The sequence below is a fragment of the Salvia splendens genome, chromosome 4 (genome assembly GCF_004379255.2).
Source record: "Salvia splendens isolate huo1 chromosome 4, SspV2, whole genome shotgun sequence".
NCBI lineage: Eukaryota > Viridiplantae > Streptophyta > Magnoliopsida > Lamiales > Lamiaceae > Salvia > Salvia splendens.
This window is the reverse complement of record NC_056035.1, coordinates 3855608-3872566: the sequence shown is the minus strand read 5'-3', so window position 1 is coordinate 3872566 and position 16959 is coordinate 3855608. Positions and strand designations below refer to the sequence as shown.

The 16959-nt window shown below is 37.9% G+C and overlaps 1 protein-coding gene across 5 annotated transcripts; it reads left to right on the top strand.

Annotated features, from left to right (window-relative positions):
- Positions 1-11460: 11460 nt before the first annotated feature.
- LOC121797954 (nucleobase-ascorbate transporter 6-like) lies at positions 11461-16713 on the top strand. Of its 5 annotated transcripts, none has more exons than XM_042196740.1 (15): positions 11461-11613; positions 11700-11782; positions 12156-12278; positions 12987-13084; positions 13168-13341; positions 13491-13591; positions 13949-14024; positions 14186-14245; positions 14352-14536; positions 15028-15124; positions 15317-15555; positions 15648-15739; positions 15824-15901; positions 15984-16144; positions 16238-16713. In XM_042196740.1, the coding sequence occupies exons 3-15, from the start codon at positions 12173-12175 to the stop codon at positions 16451-16453; spliced, it is 1683 nt and encodes a 560-aa protein (XP_042052674.1). In that variant the 5' UTR covers positions 11461-11613; positions 11700-11782; positions 12156-12172; the 3' UTR covers positions 16454-16713. The 5 variants fall into 5 exon arrangements, with proteins under 5 accessions (XP_042052674.1, XP_042052675.1, XP_042052673.1 ...); XM_042196742.1 differs by lacking the exons at positions 11461-11613; positions 11700-11782 and adding an exon at positions 11799-11984 and having other exon boundaries at positions 15317-15403; positions 15497-15555; XM_042196741.1 differs by lacking the exon at positions 11700-11782 and having other exon boundaries at positions 11464-11613.
- The last annotated feature ends 246 nt before the right edge of the window (positions 16714-16959 follow it).

Sequence of the window (16959 nt, the reverse complement as noted above, 5' to 3'; positions counted from 1 at the left end):
TGAGAGTGTCACCCCGAAGTACGCATGTCAGATCCATAGCCGGTAGTCGGCAATGGTCTCGAGTATAACGGTGGGGTGGGTGCCTTTGTGGCCACTAGTGTACGACCCCCTCCACGCCACAGGGCAATTCTTCCATTGTCAGTGCATGCAATCGACGCTGCCAAGCATCCCGGAGAATCCGTGCACTTCTTCGTGAAGGTGGAGCAGAAACTGACAATCTGTCGTGCTTGGCCTCCGGAGAAATTCGTCGGTGAAGGCTGTCCGGACGCCTTTGCAGAATTGGATCAAACACATTCTCCCAGTGCTTTCTCCAATGTGGAGGTATTCGTCGAACACATCCGCCGTTTGTCCAGTCGCAAGTTGACGGATTGCTGCAGTACATTTCTGCAGCGTCGTGTGGCTGGGACGGCCGACGGCGTCGAACCTTTCTTGGAAGAACTCTTCCCGTGCTGCCAATGTATTTGCGATGTGGAGAAATAGTGGTTTCCGCATGCGGAAACGTCGACGGAAGTAGGTATCTCTCCAAACCGGGTTATCGCAGAAGTAGTCACGGACTAACCTTGCGGCGGCTTCCTCCCGGTTACGATGGTGTAAGTCCGGGAGCGTCTTTGGGGCGGCGCGGCTTCCTCCGCCTCCCGGCGTCGATCTTCTTCAAGTGATTCTTCCATTATTCGACGCATTTGCTCATATTGATCCATTAGATCGATTAACTTTGGGGGAATAATAAAAGAGTTGATTTGAGATGAAAATTGGAGTTGAAAGAGAGATGATTTGAGAATAATAGATTTATGCTTGTGTATGAAATGAGGATGAAATATGAGTATTTATAGAGTACAAAAATAAAAAAATAAAAATAAAAATAAAAAAATAGGGAAAAGGTCGAAAAACGGTAATATACCGTTTTTCAAATTTTAATTTTTTTTTATTAAATTCAATTTTTTTAAAAAAAATTGATTTATTGCGTCAACGTGACGAAACTCACTCGCGGGGCGGCGAGTGGGCGTCACGCATGGCGCCGGAGCGCGCGCGCGTGGCGAGACGTCTCGCGGGCCGTCTCGGAGAGACGGGTGTCTCGGCGGGCTGGGGACGCGACGGGACGCCGCAACGCGTCCCGAGCGCGTCTCGTCACGGAGGAACGGGCTTTGAGCCACCCGCGTAATGCGTTGCGGGTGGCCGTAGCTTTGAAAGAAAGAAAGAAACGACTCTAGTAGGGCAAAGGCTTTTGTGAATTTTGGGCAAAATAATTTCCATAAACTTTAAACTCGGACAGTAAAATGACCAACTTTAGGCGATCAAATGTTCTATTTTTAAAAGTTATACTTAAAATTTTTTAGAATAAAAGAAGTTATATCTATCTATAGTGGTTTAAAGATACATAGGTGGTGATAAGAAAGAAAAGGAGCACCAAATATTGAAGATATCCCTAGCTAGTTAGAAAGGTTTGATATAACAAGAAAGTAAAGGCTTCATCAACTTGGAATTGAGGGTGGTCCCTTTTTGGTTTTAGAATCAAAAGATCAAAAGACCCCCCCATGTTATATCTATTTGTCGCTTTTCTTTTTTCCTATCATTCACACATTATACTACTATATCTTTTCTTATAAAACTATAGCCCAAGTTCAACTAAATTAAAAAAATACATGTAATATTTGGATCTCCAACTGAGACTAGGTTGAAAGATATGTTTCAAATAGAAAGAAACTTTTATGTGCCAATAAATATACTCCTTATACTATTATCTCTTTCGGTCGTCTTGGCAGCCCCCACACTCCGGTCGCCTTGGTAGCCCCCACACTCCGGCACGACATCATGTGAGGGGGTTCAATCAGGGTACGCAGTAGCCCGTTAAGGGGGATGCCTTAACCCACTGGCTGCAAGAAGCCTATCTCTCAAGGCCTCACACTTGTGAATGAGAGATGGAAGCAAGTACATCTCCCAAGGCCTCACACTTGTGAGTAAGAGATGGAAGCAACTACACCACAGCAGTGGGGCTCATTGCAGCAAGATCTGCTCCTCCGTTGCCAACTGCGCTACGCCCCTGCGGGTGATAATTTCATATTCATTTTATATGTATGGGGATTGATGGAGACGGTTTGCCGAGTTTATTTATATATTTTCTGATTTTCTCTATAAGAATTAATATTTTATCCTCCAATTTGTTGATTTTTTTTAATTTGCTTTCCATATGTAATTAAAACTAAGGGAGTGTTATGCATTATATCATTCGAACAAACATAATAATCTTGTTTTATAATGCATCTTTCTAGGTGTGATCTAGGAAATAAACCATGAAATCCGGCATATTGAAGAAAATTGTCGCTAGTGTTGGAAGGCAACGTGGCGGGATTCTCTCACAATAAGATATCGGACGAAGAACGAAAGTTAACATCAAGCCTGAAAATTTGGATCGTCGAAGTTGTCGCGCTCACGCGATCGGGGGAGAAATAAATCTATACTAAGTGCATCCGGACTTAAACTTCTTTTATTCACCGCATATATATACTCGAAAATTCCCATTCCGAGTTCAAAAACATGCTAATCCATAGCAAAAGAAGTAAAATAGGATACTCGTCTCGTCCAATAATAATAGTTCCTCAGTTTTTAATACCAAAATAAAAGATAGAAAGTCCAAAAGGTTAAAATGAGAATGAGAAAAATGACAAAATCTAGGTAGGCCCATTTCACAATCACAAATTAGATTTAAGATGGTTTAATAACTTTCTAAGGTTTTTATAGTGGTGACAACTTTATATTAGCTATCCACCACTATAAAATAAAGCAAACTATTGTCCAAGTAAATTTCAAGCTGCCATGATTGAAACATTATGCATTTTTTAGGAAAAAGGCAACTGCATAGGTTATATTATATATGATGTTGCACGCATTAATGTGTGTAAAAATCTTGAATAATATACCTTCATTATATGAAAGAGATATTTCATAATGAAATTATAAATTTTTTGCTTTCTTTCTGAATGGTTGATCAGTTGTCTGTCGGAGAAAGAAGTAATTATATCTTTTTTTTATGTTGATAAACGTACTCAATTTAATTTAATCTCACTCCCATAACAATTTTAGGGTATCAAACAATTTTATCAAAACAATCATAATGATACATTTCAGCCAATTCTTGTCGTTACTAATACTGAAGTACTTTTGTTTGGTAAATATATATTAGGTAGATTCAAAATCTAATTTGTAATAAAGTTAATTTATTTCGCTCCTAGATGAGGAACCTAACTCTTACAAGCTAGGTTTCCACTCTTTAGTTGTGAAAATGACATATGCCTGCCTATAATTATTAAATATGCGTCGATCGATTATCTCTTACCTTCAATTTCTATGGTTTTAATAATTTATTTCTTCTTTTATGATTGGCCTTCCACAAAAGCATCGCTCACATGATGATTAGTTTAATAAATTAATGTTATAGTAACAATAAACTATAAATGTAAATGTACAAAATAGCGTGCGTTATATGATTCATTTTCTACGTAAATAATAATACAATAATATAGTACTACTGTACACTAATTAATAATAATACTATAATGCATTAGATCCATTTTTCCCCATGTTTTACGAGGTGGTCCTACAACAACATTGATTTATTGGGTAAATCAAGTGGATGTAATTATTGTGTCTTTCATTAATTTGGGGACGAAAATTACTGATTTCGACCTATTTAGTTTCGTCTTTTACAAATTACAATCAATATGCTTGTACATAGTATAACTCTGACAATATTTTCTGTTTATATGTAACCAATATATTTGTCTGTATATAACATTATACACTATCAAAATGTCGGCGACATTAGAAATTGATGTTATCTTCAGTCTTCACTATATTCACTAAATTTAATTTCACTCTTTTACGTGCAGTTGAAGCGAAAAAAATAGTTTTAAATTTTTAGAATTTGTTATTCACGAGCTTCACTAATTTTTTATTTTACAAATATAGTTTGATTAAATTGTTAATAATTTAAGGTATTAAAATTAAATATTTCCAGTCAAACACCCTCTTCGCACCCATGAATGCATAATTGCACGAAAATTGTCTGGATACATATATATAAATTATTGGGAATCGATCATTAGTGAAAAACGAAGAGAACAAACAATAATAGTTACGCAGAAGGAATGTTGGTTTGATGAGTGCAAAAAGAATAATCGCACGATTTTAAATACGAACAATTTTTGGTAGAGAAGCAAACTCATCAAGAGTCAGGGCCGAATAATTGTTTATACATAATTATCAGATCATTGACAAATTATATTAGTGCTTACTGTATACGTAATTAATAACTAGATTTGCTGATTGTCAGATTGTCATTACCAACTAATTAGTGAATTAGCGCATAAGCAACCCAATCCTCCCGCCACATAATATTTTTTCTGTTTTTATGCGCATACCACAACTTCGACAATCCAATAGCGCTCATTTCCACACCGTAAATATGAATTTCACACTGCTAACTAGTATTTTAGTTGTAAAATGGAATAATTATGAACAAATATATAATTCATTCATTCATTACAAAATTTAAAATTAATTTAAATTTTCTAAAAAAAAACTGTACTTATTTCTTAATTGGCGTGAATGGTAACGATCATGTCACTGTGATCCTCCACCCATCAGCTCCCTCTGACCTGTATTATGATACTCATGGAGCTCATAGAGTCTGACATCTTATCTAGTGAATGATTGAGTGGCGGTGGCGGTCATCTGATTTCTAGGGTGCAAATTAGGTCCACACAACAAATAATAAATCCCTAAAAATACTACTTATGCAAGTGTACAGACGTGCAATGCAATATAAAAGGTGTCAACTCCATAAGGAGGAGATTAATTACTAAAGCTATTCGATCTAACTAAAAAATAATAAATTTGTTTGATTTGGATTTTTGATCAAAATGCGAGTGAAGGACGAATCAAGAAAGCTAAATGCAAGGGAATCACAATAAAAAGGGAAGACTACCCATAGCTTGTTTCGAGTAGCTTGTTGACATAAATCCTAATATCCAATTAATTTCCATTATGTATCGGTATCGTGTTAAATTTACTTTCTCACACAGCAGATCGTGGAATTTTATACACAGGATAAGCTAATCACATCTCTTAGGCTCTGCTCACAACCCCTCACTCCTACAAGACGCATAATAAGCTCGAGGCTGGTTTTTACGAATGTTCCACGTAGGATCCACCATGGGCTACCCCTGATCAGTTTTAGCCATAAAGTTTCTAATCTATGTCATCTCTCTACTCCAAGTTAAAGAGATAATGAATTTAGGGTCATTACCAGATTATGTTTGCTAGCAAAACTCAACACGGATTGAAATTAAAAAAATAGACAATAACCAATATGCGGAAATGGATCAAAACAAAATCATAGATTCATATTTACAACCTTCCCTAACTAACTAAGAGTAATCCCTAAAATCTAGCCACTCATAGTGGGCAACAATATAAGAAAACAAATAAATATTACCATATGAACAAGATTAGGAAGGATTAGCCTCAAGCTTCTTCTTCCTCCAACAAATAAATATTACCATATGAACAAGTCTTTTTCACCCTTTAAAATCACCTTCAGCAGCCAAAAGATCATTTTGGAGTCGTTCCCCTAGCTATTTAAATAGTTAGGGCTTGAAACATAGACACAAACACATTTTGCTCGATGATTTTTTGCCTCGTAAAACGCCTGACTCGCACGTTTTTTCTGACTCGTGACACGCCCAAATCGCCTGGTTGGACATTTATAGTTCAAAAACGCTCGGTCGCGCATTTTTTTCGCTACAACGCGCAGTATTCGTAAAGCAACCATATCTTCTTCTATCGGACTCCGATTGAGGCGTGCGAGTTATCCACACGAAACTCGTTCGAAGATGAATGCAACGGTGGCCTTGTAGAAGTGTTTGAAATTAATCTTGGCATACTAATTACTGTTCAAATTCAGACCTTTTTTCCTTTATCATCTCTCTATCTTAGAACTCGGTTTTTTGTCCTTCAATATATCAAAATGTGTCCATTTTTTACTTAAAAAATGTGTTAAAAATAATGCAATAAAGGACTACAATTTGATTCACATAAAGTGGCAACAACATTCCACACCCAGTTGTAGTAGCCTCCCCCTTTGCTTTTTCTTCGCCGCTTTAGTCCCCATCGGACGACTCTAAGTGCTGGGAGGTGACATGTCTGGCTCTTCCTAGGCATATTGAGGTCGATGGACAGAACTCCATCGCTCATTGTGTAGTTTCCGCTAATAGAGAGAACAAATATAATTTTTATATTAATGCGAAAAAAACTTTTTCCAACAATAAAAAATGTTAGTACATCTTTAGTTAAACAAGTTATAAAGGAAAAATAAGCTCTTTTGTGAGATGGAGGGAGTACATAATGATCGGTATAATTAAATGCAATATATACTATTCTTGATATGTTCACATTTTTGAATGACACACGATTTTAGGAGTTGTTAGGTAAAGTAAGTAAAAAAAATATAGTTAAATATATTAACGAGGAGAGAGGAAAGAGAGATTTACTTCTAAATATATAAAGTGGATATTTTAAGTGAAATAAATTTAAAATAAAAGATTGAACATTTTTAATGAAACGAGAGGGAGTACCCCATTAAAGATAAAAGCACAAAAAAATATATTTTTTAGGTGAACAGTGTATATAAAGTTCATACAACAAACATAACCTTAAGAGCATCCACTATGGGACCGCCCGCCTATAGCCCCGGCGGGGCGGTTTATAGTGCGGGAGGTGTCCGCCCCCGGGGCGGACGGCGATTTTGGGGCGGTGGGGGCGGACAACAGACAGGCGATGGGAGGGCGAGGACGCGCCAGGCCGTCCGTTCGCCGCGCCTATAGGCGCGCCGGCCATAGTGACCGGCCATCGGCGCACCGGCGGTCAACTCAAAAAAAAAAATTTATTTTATTTTTTTTATTACCTACCTCTATAAATACCACTCTCCACCCCCTATTTTTTCTCCATTTTTCACAAAATCCCTCCATTCAATCTCTACACTTTCACTCTCTATAAAATGCACGGTGGAGACGACGAATCACCCGGCTCGTAAGAATCGGGCTATGGCGGCGATCATTTTATTTTACCCTTTTGCCGTACAATGAATATTCGGGTCCAATTACCTCGTTTTCTAATTATTTACATTGCGATGATATTAATTATATTTGATTGAAACAAAAAATATTTTAAAATGAAAATTGATTATAAAATTTGGGTGCTATTGGAAGTGTCCACCATAGTGGCGGAAACAAAATTTTGGGGCTATGGACAAAAAAACTGGGGTTATGGATAAAAACTGTGGCGGAGCTATTGGGGTGTCCGTCTTATAGTGGACACCCTAATATCTCAGAAATTAAATTCTAACTTTTAAGATTAATTTTTAGATTGATTTGACAACTTTGATTTCGACTTTTTTTACATGATCAGAGGTCACGCATGACGCAAGTGTCCACCATAGTGGCGGAAACAAAATTTGAGGCTATGAACAAAAAAACTGGGGCCATGGACAAAAACTGTGGCGGGGCTATTGGTGTCCGTCTTATAGTGGACACCCTATTATCTCAGAAATTAAATTCTAACTTTTAAGATTAATTTTTAGATTGATTTGCCAACTTTGATTTCGACTTTTTTTACATGATCAGGGGTCACACATGACGCAAGTGTCCACCATAGTGGCGGAAACAAAATTTTGAGGCTATGAACAAAAAAATTGGGGCTATGGACAAAAACTGTGGCGGGGCTATTGGGGTGTCCGTCTTATAATGGACACCCTATTATCTCAGAAATTAAATTCTAACTTTTAAGATTAATTTTTAGATTGATTTGACAACTTTGATTTCGACTTTTTTTACATTTATCAGGGGTCACGCATGACGCATCGATTAAAACATGACATATAAGAAAAGATTATTTTTAACTCTACATAGTGTAAACTTTAAATGGGTGAAGATGCATTTAAATAGAATAGAACAATTACAGTTGGAGATTGCGATGAGCATGAAAAGGCCAATTCACCAAACCACAATAAATCGTTTATCTAATGACACAAAGCGTCCCCCACATATTAATAAATACCAAACACATACTCCAATTATTATTTTTTATTTTTTGTAGTGCCACATGGCTTACACAAGGCACTAGTACTTTCACCAATACATACAATTTTGTGGTGTCACGTTTTCGTTAGTCAATCTTAGCACATGCCACTTGTTCAATCAAACTAAATGGAGTATAAATTGTCCTAATAAACTAATTAAAAATGAGGCAATTATATGGCTCCAATCATTTGAGTTAACGTTCGTATATATGATAATGTCAATGCGTGGAGCGATACACTTCAATCCATTGACACTACATTGTAATTAGACTTAACTCTACTAGAATAATCATCAAATTTAAACAATTTATGATTAATTTCAAATTTTAAATAAAAAACTAATTATACTATTATTATAAAAAAAATTTCAATCCTTCTATAAAAAAAATCAGCTTTCTATACACTTTCATAAGTAAAGTTGATAAAAGCATAGTACTCCTATTACATAGGAGGTCGATTTTTTGATCCCGAAACAATTGAAAAATTATCAAAATTACGAATTGATTATTTAAAAAGTTGCAAAATGGTCAGAAATTGATAAAATAAGAATTTTTTTTCGGCAATGCAGACTATTTTAACATGTCAATTACTACTTCCACTTATTTATGTCGAACCATTATTTCTTGAATGAGATATAAGAGAATTCAACATAATAGATAAGAAGAAAATATAATATTCATATAGAAATTAGTAGGGAATAAAAGCGCCGCAGGCAGTGCTGTGCCGGAATTATATTTACCTAATATTATAGCCTCTATGTCGGTATTATAAATAATGAAGATATTGAAAAATGGCAATTGTAATTAATGAAATTGTTGAAACTATAAGCATAACAACAGTGACATGAATTTATTCTCTATCTCGACTTACCCATACATAGTCTATCCACATTCATGGGCTAAATTAATATTTTTAATTATTTTCCCTCTTATAGATTTTGAAAATTTATTCATATTTTTATATATAGTTATATAAAAATTCTTATTAATAATCTAAATTATCTAAAAATATACTTTTTAATAGCATTTTGAAAATACAACACCTACTAATGACCGCGGCTGAATTACCCTATGTGAAGTTAATATACATAAATATGGAGTATTTGAAAACATTTCAAAATTAAAGCAAAGCCTATATGTAGATAAAATTGCAAGTTGATAAACAAAAAAGGTTTGAAAAGAATGTGTCGGTGTGAATTGTTTGGTATCCCTAAAGTCCAGTCTCACTCTCTCTTTTGGGCATCCCAATATTCCCTTTCGAATGTAGCTACAATTTTTATGTCAATCACCCCATAATTATTTTATTATTGTGAATTCATATTCAACACTAAAATAGACTTTGGAAACATTATCGATAATACTTTAGAAATTCTATTCACCATTGTTTCACTGCAATGGGATACAAATTTTTGTTAAAGAAATGAATCATCATATAATTTGGACCAAACTATACAAAAACTAAAGTTAGGGCATCCAAAGTGGGGCGGACGATAGTTCGCCACTGTAGCCATGCGGATGATGGCACATCCATCGTCTGCGCCTTATGCTTCGTCCACGGACGATAGGGCTTCGACCACACATCGTTCGCGGTATCGTCTGCCCCACTGCGGGTCACGCGGACGATGCAACACGTTTTCCTTTTTTATTTTTTTAATTCTTCAAAATTTATTATATATACACCTCAACTTCACTCTTCCATTCACTCTTCCATTCTCACTCTTCCATACACTAAAAATGAATCTCGGTGATTACCCAAGTCCGAATAGTCCGATGTTCAGTGGTGGTGCACGGTGGCCGGGTAGAGACCCTGATGAATACCGGCCATTTGACTCCAACACTCAGTACGATCCCGATTTCAGTAAGGATTCGTACGGGCTGTCAGACATGGAGCCGTCTCCCACCCGCGCCCACGCCCCACCCCACCGGGCCGCCGCCGCCTCGGGCTCCGCCATCAAGAAGAAGCGGAACAGGCAAAGGGCTCAGAAGTTGCCGCCTCCGGAGAAGAATGAAGAGTTAGCCCCAGGGAGGACGAACTACAACCCGAATGAACCATCGTCTTGGTTAGGTGTTGGATTGATATTTCGGAGGACCCGGTGTTTGCCAACAACCAAAAGCAAATCGCGTACTGGGAGGGCATCGCTGATCGCTACAGCGAGGCCAAGCCGGCGGCCGCCTACAAGCGCCATAGGGAGCAGCTCCGCAATCACTGAGATCAGGTGAAGAAGCATGTCAATTTGTTCTCGCCGGAGTACGAGAAGTGCTTGAGGGAGCAGGGCAGCGGTGAGAGTTTGACTGATGTGCGCGATAAAACGCTTGCGCCGTACATTTCATTGTACGGCGATTTCAAGCGTTACAACTCCTGACTCCTCTTGAAGGATAAGCAGAAGTTCCAAGGAGGGATTATGCCCCTATCGGCTACAGCGAAGAGGACGAAGAACACCGCCGCCGGTGATTATACGAGCAGCGACAGCGGCGCACCTCCGATGGACCTCAACCAGCCGATATACGAGGATGAGAGTTCCGACACACCGATATCCTCCCGGCATCCCATTGGCGTCAAGGCTGCCAAGAACATGGGCAAGGCGAAGGCGACATCCTCAGAGGCCGCGCCCCGACTTCGGCTGCGGGACATGCCTACCCGGAGTTGGTGGCGACCGCCAACCGGAGGACATTGTTGGACACGCACCACGCCCTCATGCAGTGCGAGGACTCGGGAAAAGCCGAATACCTCAAATGGATGATCGATGATCTGAGCCGCAAGCTGGGAATGAAGGATTAGTAATGTAGGATTTAGTGAACTTGTTTTTTTATTTCTAACTCTTGTAAAAAAAATTTAATTAGTAATGTAGGATTTGCCTTTAATCATAGTGTTTTTTTATAATTTTGCATGACATATTTGAAAATATAAAAAATTAATTAACAAAATAGTAGTGAAAACTATAGGGCGGACTTTAGGGTGTCCCACTGCAGGTGAAAGAGTAGGAGGATAGAATGCTGATGTGACGGAGCATAGGGCGCCCTATCGTGGATGCTCTTAGGATGAAAAAAGTTAATAGTATGAAAATGTATACTTATTGTATATTCTTAAGTTTGAACTTAGATCGAAACTGCACACTATTACATTGATTAAAGCCTTTATTTTTAATTTGAATAACAGTAGTCATTTACATAAAATCAAGTTTTTTTAAAATTCAGATCACATGAATGGACCTGATTTAAAAAAAAAAAATCTTAATCCAGATTAAATATACTAAGTTCCCTTAATAATTTTTTACTGACATTAAACACTCTTATCCTCTGCCAGAAAAGGAAACAAACAACACAGAAAAAGGAAAAGAGAAAAAACAAAGCATTAACAAAACCTTTGTTTAGAGATTCTCTTCACGCTGAGATTAATGTTTTTCTGCATTCTTTACCATTTCTTTTTCTAGAGAGAGAGTGAATAAAGAGGGTTTGACAGTTCACAAGCTTTGCTCGGTGCAGGTGATTCTTTTTTCACATTTTTTGCGCACACCTTTCATTACCTTTGCTCAAGCTTTCTGCTTTATTTCCAATTTTCTTTACTTGAGGTGGGGTCGTTCGATCGATTGACATTGGCTCACTTCAACACCCGCACTTGATTTTCCCCTTCTTCAAAAGTTTCACTATTTAGGTGCCTTTCTTTTCTCTCCTGCTCATCTTTTTTTGCTGCTTTTTTTTCTGTTTATAATACTGATTTTCTTGCAATAATGACACTTCTTTAACACACACACACCTTTCTTCTGTTGCACCTTCATTTCCATCCTTATCCCTTCCTAAATTTTGCGCTCTTTGATTTCTTCTAGCTACTGTTAGCTCAAACAGGTTGGTGTGTGGTGAGTTCTTTTTTGGTTTTCCCTTTTTTTTTCTTTAATTGCAACACTTTTGAAGTTTATTGATCTGGGTATTTGCAGATTTGGGGCTTTTGCATTTGTTGCTTATTTTTTTTGCTAACCATGTTTCTTTTTTCGTTTTTGTTGTTATCCTTTCTTCTGCAAACATTGAAGATTAGAAGAGGCAAGAAATGGCAGGCGGAGGTCCACCACCGAAGGCCGACGAACCGGCGCCGCATCCGCCGAAAGATCAGCTTCCCAAAGTTTCCTACTGCATTACCAGCCCTCCCCCATGGCGTCAGTATCTCATGAATTTGCTGCTTTTGTCACGTTTTTAGCATATTCTGTTTTTAAATTTAGTATGGGTGGTTGGGGATTTGCTGTAGCCCTATTTTTATGTACTTTTCTCTTTTCGCTTGAAGAATTCTTGGTGTATATTCTTTGAGTCAATTGTTTTCTGGCTTTTGGTAGAAAGTGTTTGCAGAATATTGGGTGGAGCCAGTTGCTCCAACACCTATTATTTCTGCTTCTGTGTTGATTGATTCTTGTGTGGTCAACTAGCATCAAATATTTTATGATTCTATGATTCCTTTTTCTTTTATTACCCCATCGTGCTTCTACTAGATGCTTAATTTCTTACTTTGTTGTGTGTGGGATCTTATTCATTTTCCTTAAACAGATGTTAGCACTTACTAGTTGGGTTCCACCATATTATTTGCCTTTCATTTAAAATTTTGAAGATTAGAGTGCTTTTATGGCTATGCTGCATCTCACACGCACTTCACCATTGATGGTGACTTAGGCTATTCTTGATTGTATACTCCGCAACTTTTCTAGCAGTGGTGTACCTAATTGATTTGGCATAATATTCTCTAATTTCTTGAATTTAATAACCATTTAAGATTCAACACCCATTATCTTCCTGCAACAAACCGGATGATATTTCTTGCATGCACCGACATGGGCTGGAAATTTTCTCACTCCTGTGTGGTTGATATTTTTCAGCGGAGGCGATCCTTCTTGGGTTCCAGCATTATCTGGTGATGCTTGGCACGACAGTCATCATTCCCACTGCCCTGGTTCCTCAAATGGGTGGTGGAAATGTGAGGCATTTTTATGATCATTGCCAGTTATACTGTTGCAGTTTGGTTCTTTTTGAAACATAGTTAAACTTGGCTTCTTTCAGGAGGAGAAAGCAAAAGTTATTCAGACGTTATTGTTCGTTGCGGGGTTAAACACACTGTTGCAAACGTGGTTTGGCACCAGATTACCTGTTGTAATTGGAGGTTCATACACCTTTGTCGCACCCACAATCTCGATTATTCTGTCTGGTAGATGGGATGACCCTGACCCTGTATCGGTTCGTTTTCTTGATCCTGTTGTTGTTGTACCTTTATCTTCTGAAGATGCATTCAGTCTTGTGTTCAAGCAGTGATTGTAATGCAAATTTCTTTTTTATTTCTAGCAGTAGTATTTCCTTAATGTGGTTAACTTTAAATGGACACGCAGAGGTTCAAGAAGATCATGCGGGCAACACAGGGTGCACTTATTGTTGCTTCAACCATTCAAATTGTTCTAGGATTCAGTGGTCTATGGCGTAATGTTGCAAGGTGCAATACCTTTATCATATGCATTCTGTTTGGTTTGTCCATGGTCGAAGTGCTTCAAGTGTTTTAATTTAACTTATAGTCGTAGCAGCTTTTCTGCTGACTGAAATATCTTTAAAACCGTAGCCATTTTAAAGTCATTTCATTACTCAATGTCGTCCAAAAACCGTAATCGTTATCTCTTCTTGTGACATGGTTTATTTTTCTTCCTTTTTGGTGATGAGGAATGAGGTTCTTGTTCAAGTTAGGTTACTTTCAATACATATTCTGTTAAATTGATATAGAAGTCTATATCTACCATGTAATTTAATTGTGCCAATGTTTTTGTGTTACTAATCCATTAATTTATTTGTTATCCAGATTTCTGAGTCCGCTCTCAGCTGTACCTCTGGTTGCTCTCGCTGGTTTTGGGCTCTACGAGTTTGCTTTTCCTGGGGTGCGTGCAATTCCGTGCAGCTTCCCTCTCTTTCACACACCACACACAAAAGATGATATCCCTCTCGCTCTCAGAGATGCTCTGCTAATAATTGCATCTCAGTGCTTTGAGATATTAACCCTTTTAATCTTGAATTTCATATTTTTCCCTGGTTTAAATAGGTTGCCAAATGCATTGAGATTGGGCTGCCAATGCTCATCGTCTTAGTTATCTTTTCTCAGGTAAAGTTTGAAAAACCAGTTAACTTAATTAGCCACATCTGTATATTATTGCGATATTCACTGACTTTATGCACTCTGGTAAAAATCAATCGTATGTTTCCTGCAGTATTTGGTCCACTTTGTCAAACCAGGAAAGGATATCCTAGACCGCTTTGCCGTTTTATTCTCGGTGGTAGTTGTATGGATCTATGCCCATATACTTACTGTAGGGGGGGCCTATAGTGGGAAACCGCCAAGGACCCAAACAAGTTGCAGAACTGATCGTGCAGGACTCATTGATGCTGCTCCATGGTAAGCTAGCAGTTATACTCGACATTAACGCCTTCCAATCGTGTTTATGCACCCAGTGCTCTAAAATGAATGATGTGATGTGAATTATATGATTGGGGATAGAAACATTGGATTAGGTACCTAAATGTGAAAGATAAGGGAAAGATGAGGTTTGTGCTGCAGAGGGGATGGAGGGGGAGGTAGAAAGAGGGAGGACAAGGAGCGAGATAAGAGAAAGAAAGGTGAAAAGGAGCTTCCAAAAATTATACAGAAGTAGACACCCAAGTGTGGATTGTTTACAAGATAAACTAATGTTGTACTATCTCGCATCTCATCTTAGAAATTTAATAGAGGATAGATTTTGATGGCAACATGGTCAAGTTATAACTTTTCTTCAGAGTTTCTACTTGAATGAGCTTAGTGGATGTCTTTACGGTTATGGAAGAAAATATGTGAGAGTTGTAATTAAAATTATACTAATGTGTATCACTATCTTGGGCTTGTTTATGCAGGATAAGAGTTCCTTATCCTTTCCAATGGGGAGCTCCGTCATTTGATGCTGGTGAAGCCTTTGCCATGATGATGGCTGCTTTTGTTGCTCTTGTAGAGGTTTGTTTTCACGCGATTCACTCTCACTTCTGTGTGTTACTTTCATTCAGATTATGTGAGTTGGAGATCCCTATGTCATCTAAGATGTCAGAATATTCGCTATAAATTTCTTACCCGAAAGGAAGTTATCTGTTTTTGATTTGTGACTCCAATTTTTGTTTTTAGATAACTCCATCTTTATGTTAAATGCAGTCAACTGGTGGATTCATTGCTGCAGCCAGATATGCGAGTGCAACTGCTACTCCGCCATCAATTCTCAGCCGTGGTGTTGGCTGGCAGGTATATCCTTGCACACTTATTTCTCTTAACATAGAGAGAGAGAGGCTTATTGTCAACTTACATCTGCTGTACAAATGTGCCGTTTTTCTACAGGGAATTGCTATCTTGTTATCTGGGTTGTTCGGAACTGGCAATGGGTCATCTGTATCCATGTAAGTGCCTGATAATAAATTTGTGCATGGTTTTCTTTTGATTGTGATTGAGTCAACCACAAAGTTAGCTGCCTCTCTCCATTTCTATGTAGTGAGAATGCCGGCCTATTAGCACTGACGCGTGTTGGCAGTCGAAGAGTAGTCCAGATATCTGCTGGATTCATGATTTTCTTTTCTGTCCTTGGTAAAAACAGTTTTTTTAAGTGGTAAATCTCATTCTTTCCCTTGTCAATCTCTTCCTTAATCTACAATTATCTTTTCTTCACAGGGAAATTTGGAGCAGTCTTTGCTTCAATTCCAGCACCTATTGTGGCTGCTCTGTACTGCCTCTTCTTTGCATACGTTGGTGCGTACACTCCATCGAGCTCATTCCTCATATTTATTTAATCTACAATATAGCTTAGATTTGGACTACGAAATCAATACAGGTGCGGCTGGTGTGAGTTTCCTCCAGTTCTGCAACCTCAACAGTTTCCGAACAAAATTCGTCTTAGGGTTCTCCATCTTCCTGGGATTCTCGATCCCCCAGTACTTCAACGAGTACACTGCTATACAGGGATTCGGTCCTGTTCACACCGGGGAGAGATGGGTATCAGCTTCATTTAAAACTCGTGTTGCATCTATATGTTCACACCTAATGGCATCTCCTTCGTTCGCTCATTTTGGTTGATCTTTTTTCCAGTTCAATGACATGATCAATGTGCCCTTCTCATCGGAAGCTTTCGTGGCGGGCATACTGGCATTCTTCTTGGATAACACCCTGCACAGGAATCCAGAAGTAAGGAAAGACAGAGGAAAGCACTGGTGGGACAAGTTCCGCTCATACAAGACCGACATGAGAAGTGATGAATTCTACTCCCTTCCCTTCAACTTGAACAAGTATTTCCCGTCTGTGTAACTCCCTCTGCGCTCGATGGCGAGGGATTTTCGTCGGAATCCGTGGTTGGTCGGTCGTCAAGTAGAAGTAAATGCTCTGTGACCACACCACTGTGTTTCTTTAACTTGTGCCTTTTGTAACCTGGTTATTGAGGAGATGAATTAGCTTGACATTTTGAAATATGTCTTTAGATTATTTATTTGTATGTTTTTTCATGTCTCTTTTTGTTGTAAATTTATTGGTTATATAAAAAGTAGCACAATGCAAATTTGCTGCTTTTAGATTTGAGTTTTCAATTTCTGTAGTTTGAAAACTGAACTAATTAGCTGCAGAAAGACTAGAATCTTAAAAATTTGACTGATGCTATAATTGATCATGAGTTGTGCATTTTTTTTGTTTTCCAAATTAACTTTCATAACTGTTACAGTACTTTAAATACACTTCATAAAGATTATTATTTCTGTGTTGGTATAATGCTGTTTGTTTGGAGTGTTAATCTTAACAATTTTGTTTTAGATTCAAGGGAA

Bases quoted from the DNA above. Each gene is read 5' to 3' on its own strand.
- LOC121797954 (XM_042196740.1), top strand. From the start codon at position 12,173: ATGGCAGGCGGAGGTCCACCACCGAAGGCCGACGAACCGGCGCCGCAT. The intron at 13,085-13,167 runs GTGAGGCATTTT...GGCTTCTTTCAG, and splicing joins CTCAAATGGGTGGTGGAAAT to GAGGAGAAAGCAAAAGTTAT. The intron at 15,556-15,647 runs GTAAGTGCCTGA...ATTTCTATGTAG, and splicing joins AATGGGTCATCTGTATCCAT to TGAGAATGCCGGCCTATTAG.